This window comes from Hirundo rustica, chromosome 8 (assembly GCF_015227805.2).
Source record: "Hirundo rustica isolate bHirRus1 chromosome 8, bHirRus1.pri.v3, whole genome shotgun sequence".
Lineage (NCBI taxonomy): Eukaryota > Metazoa > Chordata > Aves > Passeriformes > Hirundinidae > Hirundo > Hirundo rustica.
Window position 1 is genome coordinate 23,311,418 of NC_053457.1, and position 17,661 is coordinate 23,329,078.

Consider the following 17,661-nt stretch of genomic DNA (forward strand, 5'->3'; position numbering starts at 1 on the left):
AGCCAGCATTGGGATAGGGGAATTCTTGACCTTTTCCACCCCTCAAGGGCCCCCTTGATCATGCAGTGTTGCTGAAATTGATGTTTTTCTGCTTCTTGGCTAACTCAGACTGTTCTGCTGTGAGTTGAGGCATGGAGTAGAAACCTAGTGCTAGCACATTGCATTACTGCATGTGTCAAAGCTAAAATTATCTGTAATTGTTGCATTTCATTGTGCCAGAATTCAGGTATTGCCCACGCACACCCCAGTGTCTGAACATGAAGTTTGAGTGATAGAAAAGGGTCTCCCAAGTCTGTATTACTTTGATAAGGCTTTTCCATCACGTCTCTGCTGTTTATAACTCTCCCCCTTCTCTAGAGGGATCAAGTGGTGGGGTTCACATGCCTGACTCTCATATTTCTGTCTGGGATTTCCCAGATAATTGTGCTGGTCCCTTATGTGTGGTGGTCATTTGTCCAGGGACCCACAGAGACTTCGAGTCCCATCTGCATTCAGTTTCTAGGCAGAAAGGTTGAGTCTAGGGAAACCTGAACATATGGTAGCCCTGTAGCCATGTGCTAATTCCATCCAGCCCTGAACAGTTTCCAGCTGTGCAGGGAAATGAAGGCAGGTTCCTGGCAAACAGAGTAGGGAACAACCCTCCGGCAGGTGAGGCTGGCAGGACTGTCCTGGCAGTGACCTGCTGGAGCTCTGCACTCTGAGCATCTCAGGTGGTTGCCCTTCCCTCATGGGAAGAGGGAGGAGTTGTGTCACTCCAGAATTCCTCCTGGGATAACCCCAGACTGTCACATGGTGTGTCTGGTTTGGAGCACATGAGTAATAGTGGCACTGCATCCAGGGCTGGAGTCTGCTGCTCCTGCAGTTCCTCTGACTTGGTAAACAGGGCACATGGATATCTCCTGTCAGGGAGCAGCACTGGGTTAATGCACACTAACAAGCTCCATCTGAGCAGCATTTCTGAGGAAGCTCTGACGGTAATACCAAAATGTAGGATTTGCTTGGAGGCGCGTCTGCACTTTGCTTTTCCCAGTTGCACTGGGTTTTCGTTCTGCTTTGCTTGGGCGGAGGGGAGCTGTTGTCTTTGTAGCTGGTTTCCTGTCCTCAGTTCTTGGAGGCAAACTTTACATAAAGGGGAGCATTTCAGCATTCTCTGAAGCTGTCTGGTTCTGGCTGGGCTTTCTGATTCTTCAACCACTAAGCAGTAAGTTTCCAATCCAGTCCTGCTTATTTAGGCATGCTCTCTCATCAGGTCGCCATTCAGTGGTGTCCTGGTTGAGTCAGGAATGCTGAATGGAAGGAGGCAATATACTTTAGGGAGTGTCTCAGCGTGAGGCTGAGTGCTGGGTGGCAAGATTGCAAACTAGAAAAGTAAATGTCTGGCAAACCAGTGTCAGCAGTAGTGCAAAACAGTCACCATGCTAATAATTTGCACTCCTTTATAGCTTTCCCCGTCTAAGAATCCAAAAGTGCTTTGCAAACATTGACTTAATCCTTGCAAGGTCCCTTCGTGGAAAAATGTCTCAGTTTTACAGACTGGGATCCTGAAGCATAAAAGAGTTGTTTGACTTTGCTCATGAGTCTGCAGGGTGCCAGTGGCACAGCCTAAATCTCTCAATTCCACTTCAGCTGCAGGTCTTGGAACAGTCTGGCCCCTGCAAGCTCTGACAGTGATTATTATGCAGCTTTCCAAAGGGATATGTGAGTGGCAAGAAGATTGTTGCTACTGGCATTGTCCTAGCAGCCCTTCCCTGCCAGGAAATGCACACAGAACATCGTCACCATCCTGTTTAACCAGGCTGGGGAGCACCCAAGTCTGAGCACTCGAGGTACCTTGTCTCAATGAGACCACAGCAGGAGCTGTGTAACCCTGTACCCCCCAGTTGTGCGCTTGCCTCTGTGCGTTCCTGACGGGTGCTGTAATTCTGTGTGCCAAGGTGCTGAGGGCTCTTTCCCACAGCTGCCTGCTTCAGGGGAAACTGTGGGAGAGAGACTGGAAGACTGTTGGCACTTAAGTGATCTTTGACCATATCTTCATGAGGGAGTGAGGAGGTCTGAAATAGCCACGGTTGGAAAGGGAAGAAGTGGGAGTGGAAGGAGGGGGCGGGAGAGGAAGAAAGGAAAAGTGGCCAGACCTTTCTCTCCCAGCTGCGCAAGTCTGCACTGATGGTTTGCATTTGGTAACTCACAGTACTGAATTTTATATGGAGGGAGCAAGGAGCAATGACAGAAACTAACTTCAGTGAGGCAGTGGGCACCCACTCCTGGAAAGAGCCCCTGCCATGGCCAGCTTCCCACAGTACGTCCTTTGTGATTTTGATACCTGGGAGGGTAGCTTGGAAATGCAGCAAAATTATGCTCCATATCAGCAACAGAGCTTGGAAGGGAACTGAGACTTCCTTCCTTGATAGATCCATGAGATCAAGCGCTCTGATCATAAAGCGAAGCACAAATGCAAGAATACTAAACCTTTCTTAATCCGATCAACCTGGTTATTCTTGAATCCCATAAAATAACTGCCAGTGGTTGCTTGAGAAGGAGTTGCTATAAACATGACTTATAAGGAGGGGACATCCAAACTTTGTGCAACCCAGTGATTGCATTGGCGATTTTCCAGGATCCCCACGGGCTGCTGCTAATTGGCATCAAATTAAGCAGGTTGCAGCCACCCTCATCTTTAATACAAAGAGAGGGCCCCCGGGAGGCTGCAGGTTCCAGCGTGTGGCCTTCTCACATCAAGAAGGAGCACAGCACACTGGGATGTCAAGTCTCCTCAGGCCCTTTCCCCTTGTTGACAGATCTGGGGAAGCTGCAGGCCACACTGGACACCTTTACAATGTCTTGACCACCCTCACTTTCTTAGAAAAAGAGAAAAAATAATCAAATATGGCTTTGGTGAAGTTCATGTTAATCAGCATTCATGAGACTTAACAAAAAAAAAAACAACAAACATAATTTTCTCCCTCTCTCCTCCACCCGGAAGCAGACTACTGGTAGAAACTGAAGCTGGAAAAAATAGTTGAAAGTCAGCTAAAGTCACCTTGGTAACTGCAGCAATACACTTGCCCAGAACAGAAGACATCAAACCCAACTACAAACAGCTTTAAAGAAACAAAAAGAATGTAATCATCTAAAGAATTAATCTGACAACTGCCCACGTTTACACCTCCCACAAGCTCCCAATCAGAGGGAAATGCGCTTTAATCTCCTCCAACTCCCCTCCAGTTTCACAAAACATTAGATGTGCAGTCTCTAAACTGGGGCATTTCCGGCATGCTGCTTCCATTTAAATCTGCTGCCTTTCCTAATGCAGCAGCCCTGGCTTTTGCAGACTTGTTTTTTCTGGACAGTGAGAAACATGAATTTTTTTGTGGGGGTTGGACAAAGTATTAAATCTGGAATAGACAAAGTTTGCAACATTTTTCGTGATAGTCAGCTAGATCTTAGTCATAACAAGTAAAACTCTACGGACTCTGGCTGGTGATTTATTTGGTGATGGGGTGGAGGAAGCAAGGACTTACGGGTAACTGACAGTCGTAAAACCAGGGATGTTAGTGTTAGAAAGCAAACTTTTTCTGCAATTGTTTTCTGAGTCTGAAAACTACAAGCTGTGGATGGCAATGTGTGTTAGGACATGAGCTTTTTATTAATAACAACCTAGAGTTCCTGCTGACCCTTCATCTGGGCTATCACCCTTTGGAAGGGTCAGCACGAGGATTTTGAATCCCAAAGAGAGAATTTTAATGGGTTTTTCTTAGTCCCCGTGTCATGTGACATTTTTCCAGTCTGAAAGTGATGGCACTGTGGCCTCCTGATGTGTTATGTGCAGTCCACAACACACAATTCTTGTTTAGAAAGGTCTACCTTAGACAGAAGGTTATTTGGTTTCTGCTGTTGGAGTTTGGCCCTTAATTTTAAATACGTGAAATTGTGTGAGCTCCTCTGAAGGCAAACAAGAGACACAGAGTATTAGTACTTTGGAAAAATTTTGTCAAAAGGATTAATCCTTTCATGCCATTCAAAGTATTAACTACCATTTTCCTTCACCTTTTTGACAGAAGGGCTGGTTACTTATTAATGTGAAGTCATAATTATTGACAGCCGTAAAGTCATGACAGTTCCGTTTGATAGTTATACATTAGTCAACATCTTCTCTTGAGCATGTAATGACAAACAGCTTTTGCTGGTTTTAATAAGACTCAGAAAGCTTTGCCCCTTGCCTCCAGAATATTGTCGTCATTCCTATTATTGCATTAACAACCGGAGGCAGTTTCCCCTCCGGACTGCAGCCCCATTGTGCTCGCAGCTGTACTGGCTAGCGTGATGGAAACCTAAAAACCCACCTTCAGCCGGAGGGATTTGGAGCCCAGGGGTGTGGGGAGCTGTCCTGCAGCTCTCTGCCTTGCTGAAGCACAAACCATGGATTGCCTGTGAGGCTGTTCTGGGATGTCCCCGTGCCTGGCACGCTTAGGCACTCCAGGTGAGCAGGGCACAGCCTCTCATCTGTAGCAGTAACATTGCTGTAAAACTCCTGATCCACTCTACAGTGCCTCAACTCTGGAACTGCATTTAGGAAGTTTATGGCTTGCTTGAAAATCATGCGTTGCTAATGGCTGAGCCTTTTGGTAGGGGTTGATAAATGAATGATTGGAAGCTGTAGACCACAAGCTGACTTTCCCACAGCTCACTGTGTATATAAGATCTGATAAGGAAGTTGAGACAAAGCTTAGCTTAAGGTCAACTGATCATTAATCAACTGTAACTGCACTTCTCAGGTAATCAGCCTGAAAAATGCTGGTCTGCTCTACTCTTTGAAGACCCCACCTAGAAAGAGCTATAAAATGTTTGCTGAAGTAGATTAAACACAACTTTAAGTGCCACACATAGACTACAAAGCATGTTGTGTCTTTGCTCCGGGGTTAACCCACAAAACTGACACTCTGCTGTCAGTCCATCAGCCCCACCTGTGCATGGGCTGTATCCTGACCTACCATGTCCCTGCTAGATCCATTACTCCTTTGTGTGTTGCTAAAGAAGAAAATGGGATATATTTTACAGTTTTTATCTTGCAGAGAGCTGAGGTGCTCTGGTATCTTTTTCTCCATGTCTCTGACCTGGCCAGGCAGTGTATTTGCAGGGTAGACCATGAGATATCAGAGTTTAGCTGTCTCGGAGTGGGCAGCTCAACAGCATAGGTGAAGGGCTCACCTGGGGCTAGGTAACCTGGCAGAAGCAACAGGCTGATCTGCACTGGAATTCACACTGACCTGCACTATTATGTGTGTGGTTGATAGGAGTAATTTTGGGACAGCCCTCAAAGGTTAAATCAAGTAAAGGTGTCATCTAGGTCAGCTCATGAGGGTGAAGCTGCTTCTTTACAATCGTTTCCAGATGTACATTAAAGACAGTTCAGCTTGGATGGAGGAAAGATCCAGGCTTGTTTTAACAGTGTTCTCAAACAGAGCCACAGCTTGATAGCCTTGTTTGGCTTTTGGTCCGTGTGGCACGATGGAGGTACATTGCAATGTGGAATCTCAGTGCCCTCCTGCTTTCCCTGTCTCTCTCCTCTGGCAATTCTGTGCTGTAGAAACTATCTTAACAAAGCCTTGCCTCTATTACATTCTTGTGTGACAAAAATAAAGATCACTTATCAGACATTTCTCGTCAGTCCATGTATCCATTGAAGTCATAACCCATCCTGTCCTTTATTCTTTGTTCCAGACTGTCAAGTAAGGGATCATGCTGGTGCTCTTTGAACATATAAAGTGTTTATGGTCAAGTATTTTGAGACAGATCGTTTTATTATCTAGAGGATTTGGCCTTGCAAAGTTCCTAATCATGTAACATTACTGTATTGTAGCTTCAGAATATGCTGGTCTTGCAGAAATTAAGGAATAAGAAAGCAAAGCTACCATTGTCCTAAAGCAGCCCAACTTACAAGGGAAAAGGATCTCTGAATCTCCTACTTGTCACATGGATAGTCTGTCTTTTGGCTGTTGCACTTGATGCTGGTGGAACCAGGAGGTTCTCCAAGCCTTTTGGTTGAACTGTGCAAAAAAAGACGCAAAGGACTGGACAAGTATTTCCTGCAGACCAGTGCCTGAACAATCCTGAAGATAAAGCAAAAGCAGGAGGGAGAACACATCTGGTAATTCTTCCAAACCATTTTATGGTGTTTGGAGTTTTGGAGACTTCAGTTTTGCTGCAGTTCTTTCCAGATATATATATATTTAGGTTTTTTTTAATATTGGGAAGGGATGCACCATGTATATGCATCAATTCAGATCCTAGGTTGTCAAATCAAGGTGGAGAGCTGCATGCTGGGACTGGTAGTCTGAGTGAGGCTGCATCTGTGCCGGAGTGGTGAAAACTCAGATGTGTCTTTGTCTTCATAACGGTTTTTTCCTGTATCCTTCAATATTTGCAATCAAAATAGCACGCAGTACTGGAACCCTGAATATGTGCATTTTGTCTGTTCTCTTAGAAGCCGTAAGGACAGTTTGGAAAGCGAGAGCTCAGCAGCCATCATTCCTCATGAGCTGATCCGCACGAGACAGCTGGAGAGCGTGCACCTGAAATTTAACCAGGAGTCCGGAGCTCTCATCCCCCTCTGCCTAAGGTGAGTGAAGCCATCCTCCTCCACAGCCTGTGCTGACATGCTGCTTTTGGCTTGTGGCATTGTTTCACCATACAGACATGCATGCAATGGGTCTGTAAAGGCCAGAGCTAAGACATTTTGCCAAAACACATTAGAAACAGATGATTCTTTGCATGATTCTGCACTCATCATGTTAAGATTGTTTCTCATTCTTTTTACGTCCTCCAGTGTCTTTCGAGTGCTGAAGCAGGATGGGGTTATTATATTGGTTTTTTTATTAGTCTGATGCTAGCAACCCTGTGATAAAGAAGGGATGTCTTAACATACTCTGTCAAAGAAATCCCTTAAGTTATTCATTCTGACTTATGGACTCAGATAAGTCGTTGTGCAAAACCTGTTTGCAATCAGCTTATGCATACAAGTGTGGGGTTTAGACAAATTATGTCACATGACTGAAGGAGCAACACATTGTGTGCATACTCTACACATTGTCTTTTGAAGGTTCAGTCTGTGCATATCACTGCCTTCTAGTTTTCCATAATTTCAGCCAGCATTATTTTTAAAAATCCCTGTGCAAATGTCCTTGAGATAAAGATGAACTGTCGTGTCAAGACAAATGATTGTAGGTGATTGACTTTTGCTTAATGAGTTACATGTTGGTAGTATCAGAGTTATCAGCAGCAGGTGCACACTTGCCTGGGCCTATTGAGAAACCAATGGGAAAATTGACACAAACATATTTTATTTTACATCACAAATGTTCAGTCTGTCCTGATCAGTTAGCTCATCTGACCAGCAGTAACTCATCAAGCAACTGTGACTCTGGTAGGCACTAAACATCTTACCTGAAGTTTTCCCTCTTGTGTGCTAGAAGCCATGCATGGGTGTCACAGGCACTCTGAGCCAAAACACCAGAGCCATGATTTTCCCTTGCATTGAATGAAAAAAGGGAAGTAATACTGTTGTGTGTGTGTTTTCTAGGCATTTGCTTAAGTAATTCAGGTGACATTTGTGAAGCACTGGGGCAATTGATTACAAGGTATTGTCACAGCAATGAGCCTTCTTAGAAATGCATCTTCACATTCCCACACGGATGTGGAGTCTGGCTTCCCTTCTGTAGTTTGTCTTGCTGGAAAACTGGCAGTCCCCTGCCTTTGCATACATCAGCACCTCATCATGGGGACAGGCATGAAGTGGGATTGAGATGTTTTCTAGCTCTGTAACAAGGTCATGAGATTAAGGGGAAAGATGAGGAGTAGCTCCCTGTCTCGGAAGGAGGCTTATCACCTGCTTTTTAGAGCAAATCATTCTTATATTCCTGAAAAATAAATATTTGCTGCCTTCAAAATAGTTTCCTATGCTGATGGCAGAAACAATCGTGATGTATCTCCATTGTTGTGTTGAATGCTCTGCATGCCCTCTCAACTCATGCACGTGTGTTTAATTCCCCAGGGGAAGGCTCTTACATGGACGGCACTTTACATATAAAAGTATTACAGGAGATACAGCAATCACATTTGTATCAACAGGAGTAGAAGGAGCCTTTGCTACAGAGGAGCACCCCTATGCAGCCCATGGACCCTGGTTACAAGTGAGAAAGACTGCCTTCTGTTTTTCCCCTTTCCTCCTTTACTGCAACCTAAAAACTATCTTGCTAAGGGCTTATGTTGTTTAAAAGTGTAACAAACCTGTATTTTCTGCTGCAGCATCTCTCATAGCTCTTGCACAGTATTTTCAGTAATTATGGCCTCAAAAAATAATGGTGAAATGTTGCTATTTATATTAGTGGAATTCAAAGAGATAATTGACAGGAAAATTCAGAAATCATCTGTGAATACAGTATTATCCATTTCCTGAAATCGGTGAACAGTTTACAGGCTGTATTTATTCTTGATTTCTTCCAGAAAGGAATTTGGGGAGGCAGAGTGGAATGACCTAAACAAGAATGGAGCCAGGGCAGAAGAGCTAGAAAGCTGTGGGACTGTGATCCTGCAGAGCCAAGATCCCTGTTTGACATAATCCATAACAGGAGAGCAGCACAGAGAGCAATGCCTTTCAGTTTTAGCCCTTTTCTCTTGATTCTTTAACAAAAGCTTGTGGTTGCGTGAAGCACCCACACATTTTTGTACCCACATGTTTTCAGTGTCACAGATCTTCCCTGGAAAATCCCCATCTGCTTGGAGCTGAGGGTCAGCCCTTGAGCAGTAATTCACTAATGATCTGACAGTGTGGCACTGTTCTACCCTTGAATTTCTTTATGGTTATAAGCATATCGTGAAAAAAAAAATCTTGAGGGAATGTGTTAATGCAGAAAAGCCCATTTCTGAGGGACTATGTGTGCAGTACGTCTCTGCCTTCACTGTAACTCTGGCATTCCTGCCTCCCCTTCTGTTTTGAAGTCAGGGGATTGTTTCAGCATTGCAGTGTTGCAGTTAGCCTTCCAATGACTTGTTTTCAAGGCATTCTGCAGCCCGCATTCATGTGTCTGGAGGACATCATACCTTAGAATCTGAATGACTTGTAAAGGAGCTGATCTCGGCCAGAACCATCTCATGTAGGGATTTTCAAAGAGCCTGCATGCTTTGATTGTTCTGACTGGAAAGTGCAAGGCTCCTGTAATGATTAACAGCAAAGAGTCCGGTTTAAGGGTGGGTCATTTGCTGTTGGTTCCTGTGCTTGCTAACATATGATACACAGGATCTTGTGACTGTGTTAACTCCAAACATGAGTGTTTGTTTGCATTTGCATCACATCTCAAAATATATTGATGTGTAAAGTAATCAGGTAACCTCTAAACGGTGAAGAATGGCAATAATTATGTCACCGTTCAGATATGTTAACCCTTATGAACCTGGCTGTTTTCATGCCTCTTATTTTGGTGCTGAAAATGTGTAAGATTTTTGGAGTAGGTGGGATGGGAAGGTGAAGAGTTGCTGGCTCAGATGGTAGGGAGAAGCAAAGTCCCTCACTTGTCTCCTACACAAGGCCAAAGTATTGGATCTTCTTGTCTGACATAACCAGCTCGGCTGCTGGCCCCTGCCCTGTCCTGTCCCGAGTACAAAGGCAGACAGGCTGAACGGGGGAGGAAGGGAGGCTAAAAGCAGCCTGGGACAACAGGAGTAGCACCCGGTTGTGAGATGTGGGAGTGTCTGAGACTCTTGGCTTACTGTGCTGTGGAAGACTTCATCTGTGCCCAGCCTTTCCTTGTGGTGTTGGGAGCAGGGGAGGTCCTTGTGACTTTTATTTAGTTTTGAGCTTTGGTGCAGTGAGAGCCCAAACCTGCAGACTAAACACAGTACCTCCTGTTTACATCTTGTGGGCTGGAGTGGAGCATGTCCAAGGTGGGACAGGCCAGAGAGCTGCTGTCTATCAGCCCCCGCTGCCCAGGCTGAGCAATGAGCTGAGAGTCACTGGGCTCTAGTGGAGGGTTGGTGGATGACAGGAGTTTGGCAGGTCCCAGCACCATTCAGACCAGACAGGTGTCCATATCACCACCACAGCTGGTACTCAGTGGGAACCGTTTTAGCAGTCTCAGCAGAAAAGTAAGGAGTCATTAGACCACAGAGTTGTACGCCCCATTTCTATCAGTCTTTCCAGGTCACGTTCGAGGCATGTTAGTAGGAGAAGCTGCTGCTGTCCTGCTGCTGCCCATGCTCTGGGGATGATTAGATTATTTCATTCTCCAGAGCTGTCAAATTGGCACCTTTCCCAAGTACTTGGAATTTTTTCTTTTTTTCATTTAAGTAACATTTAATTAGTTCTAAGAAGCTAAATTCTATTAAAGGTCTAAGCATGTTAGGCTGGTTTATTTCTGAACTCCTTCCACTGTGTCATGTATTGTTGAATAGGGAAATTGCTTTAATTCAGAAATGTACAAACATATTCAAGAAGTCCTCCTTGTTAACACTAGTCTTCTGTTTATATGCTAGTTACTGTGGCAAAATCTCTGATGTGTAACACTTGAATTAACATTATACGTGATCAAAGGCTTCTGCGGTTCTTTCTTCCACTCCCCCTTCCCCCAGTGCTGTGACTGCAGAGCCCCCATATTGCCTCCTAAGCACCTCTCCTCTGCTTTCCAAGGGGTAGATGTTCCAGATGCACAGGGAAAGGCTGTGCAGGAGGTGTCTGGCTCTGTGTTGGAGGGTTAAGGATGCTGATCATGCAGACTCCAACATAAACTGCCCCACAGTGACATTCGTAGTTGTGGTGGAGCGTCCAAGGTTCTTGGTCCGACATTTGAGCTGTGCCAAGTGTGCAATTCATCACAGATTGACCTTGTTTGTCTCAAAAACATTCCCAAAGCAAGGTGAGGTTGTGCGTGTGTTCTCTCTCCCTCCCTTACTTTTGTTCCGACAGATGATAGAGACGCTCTGTTGAAATGTGTTACTGATCAAGCCTGTCCCAATAAAGTTGCCTGAGCCTTTAATACATATTAATATTATCCTGGGGTAGTTTATGTCAAAGCCTGTCAGCGTGCATCATCCTTTGGGAATTACCATCATTAAGTCTCCAGTGATGGGAGTCAGGACATGCTTCTGCAAAGCTCCTCTGCTTTTATGTGGAGCTCTCTGCCCGTCTAGCACAAAGCAGGCTGTTCTCCCCTCCTGCCTTGCTCACCTGGACTGCTTACTCTCCCCAGAGGGGAGAAGGAGGTTTGTTTAACTCTACCTTTAGATAATTTCTGCTCCTGCTGCTTTAGGCAGTCATTGTTCTAGGCAAGGAGATGACATTCAAGTCTTTGATCATGTGCAACGTACATGTTACGCATCAGATACTGCTGCAGACTCTGACATACAAGCCAATACAGTGCAGTAAAAACAAACCTATAGTTAAAAGAGTCCTTGTTAGCTGTAAAATCTAGCACACAGAATGTAAGAAATATCTCTGCACTTTAGCCTTGCCCCTGTTACACATGTATTTCAATGCAATATCTAATTGAAGTATCATACGTATTTTTAACAGTGTGCTTGCCTCATTCCCTGCACAGAGGTGCAGTGTGTTTGGGTGTTTGGGAGATGAATCAGGAGCGTGAAGTAAAGTAGACTCTTGCCTATAGGACTTCCACTTTGTTTATTTGTTAAAATTGGAAAGAGTGTAACGAATGAGACAGGTAAGTGCAAAAAAATCAGAGTAGTGATTACAGTGAAGCCTCTTAAATGTTGCCCTGGAGAATTGGGTCCTGTTCCTGTGTCTACTACATTTTCTTTCTCAGTGCTATTCCAGAGTCTTAAGCTAAAATGTTCTCACCTGGCGACTTTGTGTTCCTCATTTTCTGGATGCCCAGCTCAAGACCTGAAGTCTTATCTGTGTTCCCAGCAACAAGAGGAGGTCAGGAGGATGTCCCTTGTGCATACCTCTGTGCTACACAGGACTAAGTGGACTGGAAAACAAGGATCTGCAAGTCTTGAGATGGGCATTCACAAGAAGTAGATATTCAGATTCAACTTTTTCTTCACTCATTTTCTGATGTCAGTTCAGAAGATCATTCTTCCGGTCATCCTGTGAAGAATGTAATGAATTCAGTGCTTGCCAGGCATTCCAGCTCCACAGATGAACACCAGAAGCAATTTCAGGAAGAGATTAAAATTTGTTCATGCAGGTCAGGAGAGAGGACAATTTCTCTGGGGCAGGGGTTCAGCCTGGGAGCTGTGGTAGAAGAGCCATGTTCAGCTTCTTGCTCTCCTGCAGGTTTTCTCTGTGACTTAAAGTCTCTACTTCCTTGAGCCTCCATCCCCCATCTGCTGTGTGGAGGGGAGCATTTCCCTGCCATGTAGAAATGTGAGGCCAAGCACGTCAGAGGTTGAGAGAGCGGTGGACAGTAAGATTAGGTACTTCCAGTATTATCCATGCTGGCAGTAGCTGGATGGAGCATACTAAATGAAGGGAAAGAGAGTAGGAGAGAATCGGGAAGCCAGTTGAATGATAATGAAAAGAAATGACTAATGCTGCATTCAGTGAGCAGAACCATCCTGAGGACTGAGCAAGGCAGAGGTTTTGCTGGAGAAAAACTCTAGGTGATCCTCTAATTACACATTTGTTTCATGAGGCAGACATATGCTGGGGCCAAATTAGCATGGCATCGTTTCTGTGCAGCAATTTCCAAAGTTTTGTATGCCCAAAGCCACTCATCCCTGAGTGCAGAGGGTATTTTTTCCAGATAATTTACTTAGGTTTGGGACTAATCCTGTTAGGCAGGTGGAGGCTATGGGTCATTGGCACTTGGCACCCCCTGATTCTCAGCACAATGTGAGTGTCTCTGTTAGCTGAAGAGCTCACAGCAGTGGTGGGGTGTTATCCTCTGGCACCAGGCACTGCTGGGGGACCCTCTTTTATCACCTCCCATGCCAGTAGGTTCCCAGTGTCCATCTGACAGAATGTGAATGTTAAGGCTGTGGAAATGGGGTTCTCCAGTCTCCTTGCCCTTTGTAGTCCCCAGCTTTGGCGTCTCATCTGCCCTTCATCCTGTTTTTCTGTGTCTCCGTCTTCCTCTCATCCTGGCCCGTGTCTGCTTTCCTCTCCCCCCCTTCATTCAAGTTGAAAAATTCCTTCTCCTCCTCCTCCACATGGTCTGACTTCCAGCAGAAACACTGAGAGCGCTGGAGAGTTTCCCTGCCATTAGTCCTGATGTGCCTGGTGACATAGCAATCCCTCACCCCTCAGAGGAAGGACCAGAGGAAAAATGACTCCTTAGCTACCTCTGCTCTATTTTGGGGCAGAGCTGCCTTGGGCTGGGACGTGCTCAATGAAGGACTCTTCATTTCTCATAAAGGCTGTGGGCAAGCAGTACTTTCAGAAACTTCTGACTTAGCAAAGCATTTTCATAATCAGGAGAAAGACTTTCCCTTGTCTTCCAGAGCACTCATTTGCTAATCTTCATCACCCTCTTCGTAAGGGATGGTTCTCGTGCCAACAAAATTATCACATGAATTTGCTAGTACTGTCAAAATAGACTTTTTCCAAAATACCTCTCTCAATTCCTTTTTCCCTAAAAACCTTTTAAAAAAATCAAAAACAAGGCATCCAGCATGGAAAAATAAGTTGAGGCTAAGGACAGCAAGGTCAAACCGTTCATAGAAAATGTTAAATGTGCCTGTAGGCAGGATAGGTGCATGGAAGCCGTGGGAAGCATCCAGCATGCAGGAGCTATCAACATGTGCTATCTATGCTGGCAGTCACAGCAGAGGGGGGGATTACTGTGAGCAGGGTCATGGGGGATGATCCATTCTTTTGGTTTGGCAACCTAAGTGAAAAATCTGGGAAAGAAGATCAGACTGAGCCCAATCTTTAAATATTTTCAGTTTTTCCTGCTGAAACAAAAGCCTTAAAGAGACCAAAAGCTGAAATAAAATCCTTTTATGTTGAATGAAACCAGAAATAAGAAATAAGAAAGTTTTCTTCAATAAAAACAAGGAAAAAAATCTAGTTTTGCAGAATAGGGTTGGAGGTGTCAGAAGTTTCCTTTCTCTAGTCAATATTTAAGGGATATAATGCTCACATAGGATATGAGAAACTTGTACATTATTTCTTCAATTTAAACCTCTATTTCTACTTCTTTGCTTTATGGGCACTACAACTATAGGGTATTTTGGTTCTTCCTCAGCTCTTCCAATTAGAGTTGTTCCACATCATATAAAGCACTGAATTAGTCACAGAGACAGAGTGCACAAGAGAATGACTTTGTTCCGGTAGAGTCAGGACATTCCCCTGGAAATGAGCACATCTGGTTCTTCTCTCTGCTAGACCACATGTTAAATCATTTATGCACACTGGCATAATGGCAGCAACAGAGGTTCAAGGCAACATTTGAAGGAGCTGTTCTGATGCTCAAGATGCTCACTTGTAAGTGGTAGCTATGGGTCATGTCCTCTCTTGAAGACATAGGATTGGTTTTTGGTTCTCCCCACACTTGAATAGATGTGTTATTTCTAGCATGGTGAGTTTAAGGACAACACACACAAGCTGGTTTAAGTTGTGTACAACTACATTCTGCTCTTCTCCAAAGCAGTTTTATGTGTCTAGGCATTAAATTATTTTTCAGATTCTTTTGAGTGGCTTCGCCCAAGTCCTTGAGCAGGTCTTAGAATTATAAGCTAGCAGTTTTCCAGTAAGTTTATCGTGTGCCCCAAAATCTTACTTCATTATCTGTTGTGTTCTTCTCCCTTACAGCTGAAGAAGACACTGGGAGACACTTAGTCTCAGGTAGAAATACACCGTTAGAACATGATGATCCTCCTGATGTCAGCTCTCCTGCAGCATGTTCTCTAGTACTTTGTCCAGGCTAGTTTTGGATGAGTCAGGTTCTTTCATCCTTCTTAATCTGACTGACTGTCTATCCTGCCCCCTAATGCCCCTCCCTTGCCACTCAAACTACATTTTGGCTACTTTGTGTAGGTTGTCTTCTACACACTTAGTGCATTCCTTGAAATGCCTGTTCTTCCTTTGCTTTTTCTCTCTGAAAGAATTGGATTAGCCTGTTGTCTTGGCTCCCTTGCCAGCCCTTTCCCCACCCGAGCCAAATGTTATGTACTGAATCAAAGAAGCCTTGTCTGCACTATAGATCTCATCAGTCTGGGCTCTAAGGAGCTCGGGTCCTCTGGATCAGCCTTGTGACTGAGAATGTCATGAAAAGATCCCACAAGGTCAAAATTTTTCAGTGTCATCCTATACTTCCTCTTCTGGGATTGTAACATCATGGTGTGAAGCAATAGGGCCCCTGAGGCATCTATGAGTGGATGTTTCTCTGTTACAAGGGGGGTTGTGAATCTCCTGGAAGAGCAGCAGTAGAATTTCCCATCAGAGGTGTTTGTTGCAATACTGTTACCTTTGAGGCTGTAGTGAGAGCTGTGATGGATTCAGGCAGCAAGGTGGCCTTTTCAGACAGTGTCAGGGCTGGCCTGACATAGAACAATGATGTGACAAGACCTCTGCCCCGAGCATGAGCAAAGCAGTGCAAAGAAGGCCAGGTCAAGGAGAGGGCAGAGAGGTGGGCTGGGGGGTGCCTGTGGCCCAGCACATGCTTCATCAGGGGGTTTTATTGGTGGAAATTTCAGTGGGAAAGGCTGACACACTTTAACTTAACTTTTTGCTGTGCTAACAACAAGAATTAAGCTGAAACATGTTCAGGGTAAAGGACTCCTAGAAGCTGCTGGATATTTGCAGATGTAACAGATGATTTGGCCTAGGATACAACTGTTCCACCTGTTCCAGGCATCGCACCCAATAGATGAATAGTTTCTTACAAGGGTTGGTGTGGTTTACATAGGGGTTTATTGCAATGTGTCCTCACCTTCTCTGCCTGGACATACAGGCCAGTGCTGTACTAAGTCCAGAACTAATAAAACATGGCTTCCTTTCTTTGACAAACCTGCTGGAAAAGCAACTTGTAGTGTTTAATGCAAACAGAGCACTAGGGCAAAGTGTGTGATTGTTTGGTTTTTTCCCAGGTAGGCAAGAAAATTGTGTATTATCAGTGAAAGCCTCTGCTTCAGTGTAGCTGGGCCATTTGCTTGTGTCTTGCCCTGGTCAAAGCATGTTTCCCTAAGTTGGGCAGAGGTGCAGCTTGATTCCTAGCTCAGCCTCTGAGAGTCTTCCTTGATCAGAGCCTTGCCAGATGTGCCAGGCGTTCAACCTTGGTGTGACCTCTGTCCCCAGAAGCCTTTCCTGAGCTGAGAATTTCAATCCCTCATGGCAGTGTTGAACCCTATAGTGAGAGATGGGGTGGTACCTCAGGTGGTACCTGTAAGCTGACTATAAAGTCTTTAATGTTTCAGTAAGCACCAGCTGCTTTCAAAGTCAACCAGCCTCACCTGGAGCCCCATGATCATGCATACACTTTTAGATTTGGTCCGTTTTCATATGCCTGCAACTGAGTACCTGTAACAAGTCATGATACAGATTTCTCAGCCAGGTGTAGGTATGAAAGCTTCAACACAGAAAGCTTCAATACAAACTCCTTCAGGTGACCCATAGGTGAGCCCTGTGGCTAAGAAGTAAATTTCTGCCAGCTCAGGTAAGACTTGCCACGAGAGGGAGACAGCATGTGTTCCCTGAGCACATCTACCTGAATGAGACAGCCTAGCCTGGTGTTCTGGACATGTCTGGACACTTGCAGCCGTTAGTGAAGTGGTGAGAACCCAAATTTTGTACCTCAGTTGTGTGGTAGGTCCCTGTGATATAAAACAGGGACTTATCTTCTGGCTAGTCGTCATCTTCCGAGCATCTGTAGCATGACTCAGTGCCACAAAACACAGAGCAAATGGAATCCAGATCTGCTGGTAATGGTTTAGCACGTGTCCAGGCCTCTCTAGGTCAGGTCTGGGAGATCCTGGTGCGAGCAGGACTGTGCAGCACCCAAGGAGTTGTTTCAGATACCCACAGCTGGCTGGCAGGGCCATTCACTGTTCATACTGCAAACAGCACCCTGTGACCAGCTTAGGCAAGGCTGGGTGTTTGCACAGGGCTGTGAAAACACTGGGCTGCTGCGGCACCCAGGACACCTGCTCAGGACTGCTCCTTTGCTTCCTCAGCACCAGCCCACAGATTTCATGGGAGAAGAGGCTTGTTCAGTGCACATGGGATGGCTTGGTTTGCCCTCCAGATTGTGTCGGCTTTTCCCATGGCTGCAGCACAACACTGGGGCTCTGTTTTCCTCTGGGAAGGGAATAAGCTGCTTCATCATTGTGATCTCTGTGTAGTGTCCTGTTGATAAGATCAGTCAACAGCATCAGAGGAAAACTCAGATTCAGTTCTGAAGTATAAAGTGAGTGAGGCCTATTTGTTTAATTTGAGCTTCTAAGGTTTAAATCCCAGAGGAAATTAAATTAGGTGCCTAGAGCAATGGCAGTCTGTCATGTTTATTTGCTGGGAATGTCACCTTTAATATCATGCACATGCAACGTGTGTGTGTGTGTTAATGTAATGGGGAATCATACTGTGCAGGAGCAGGCATGCTACAAGAACTGGAAATGTGAAATATCGTGAGTGGGGGGCACTGAGGAAGGATTGGATTTATTTTCAGCCTTCTCCATAAGACTCGCTCACCAGCACAAAGGTGGTTTAGCTGA

General features: G+C 45.0%; 1 protein-coding gene across 2 annotated transcripts in view; it reads left to right on the forward strand.

Annotated features, from left to right (window-relative positions):
* Nucleotides 1-17,661, forward strand: part of SUFU (SUFU negative regulator of hedgehog signaling) — an 88,972-nt gene that overhangs the window by 58,641 nt on the left and 12,670 nt on the right. For both annotated transcript variants that reach the window (XM_040070883.2, XM_040070884.2), the window contains exons 9-10: nt 6,482-6,616; nt 8,048-8,186. In XM_040070883.2, coding sequence (XP_039926817.1) covers nt 6,482-6,616; nt 8,048-8,186 — 274 coding nt within the window. The remainder of the gene's footprint in view (nt 1-6,481; nt 6,617-8,047; nt 8,187-17,661) is intronic.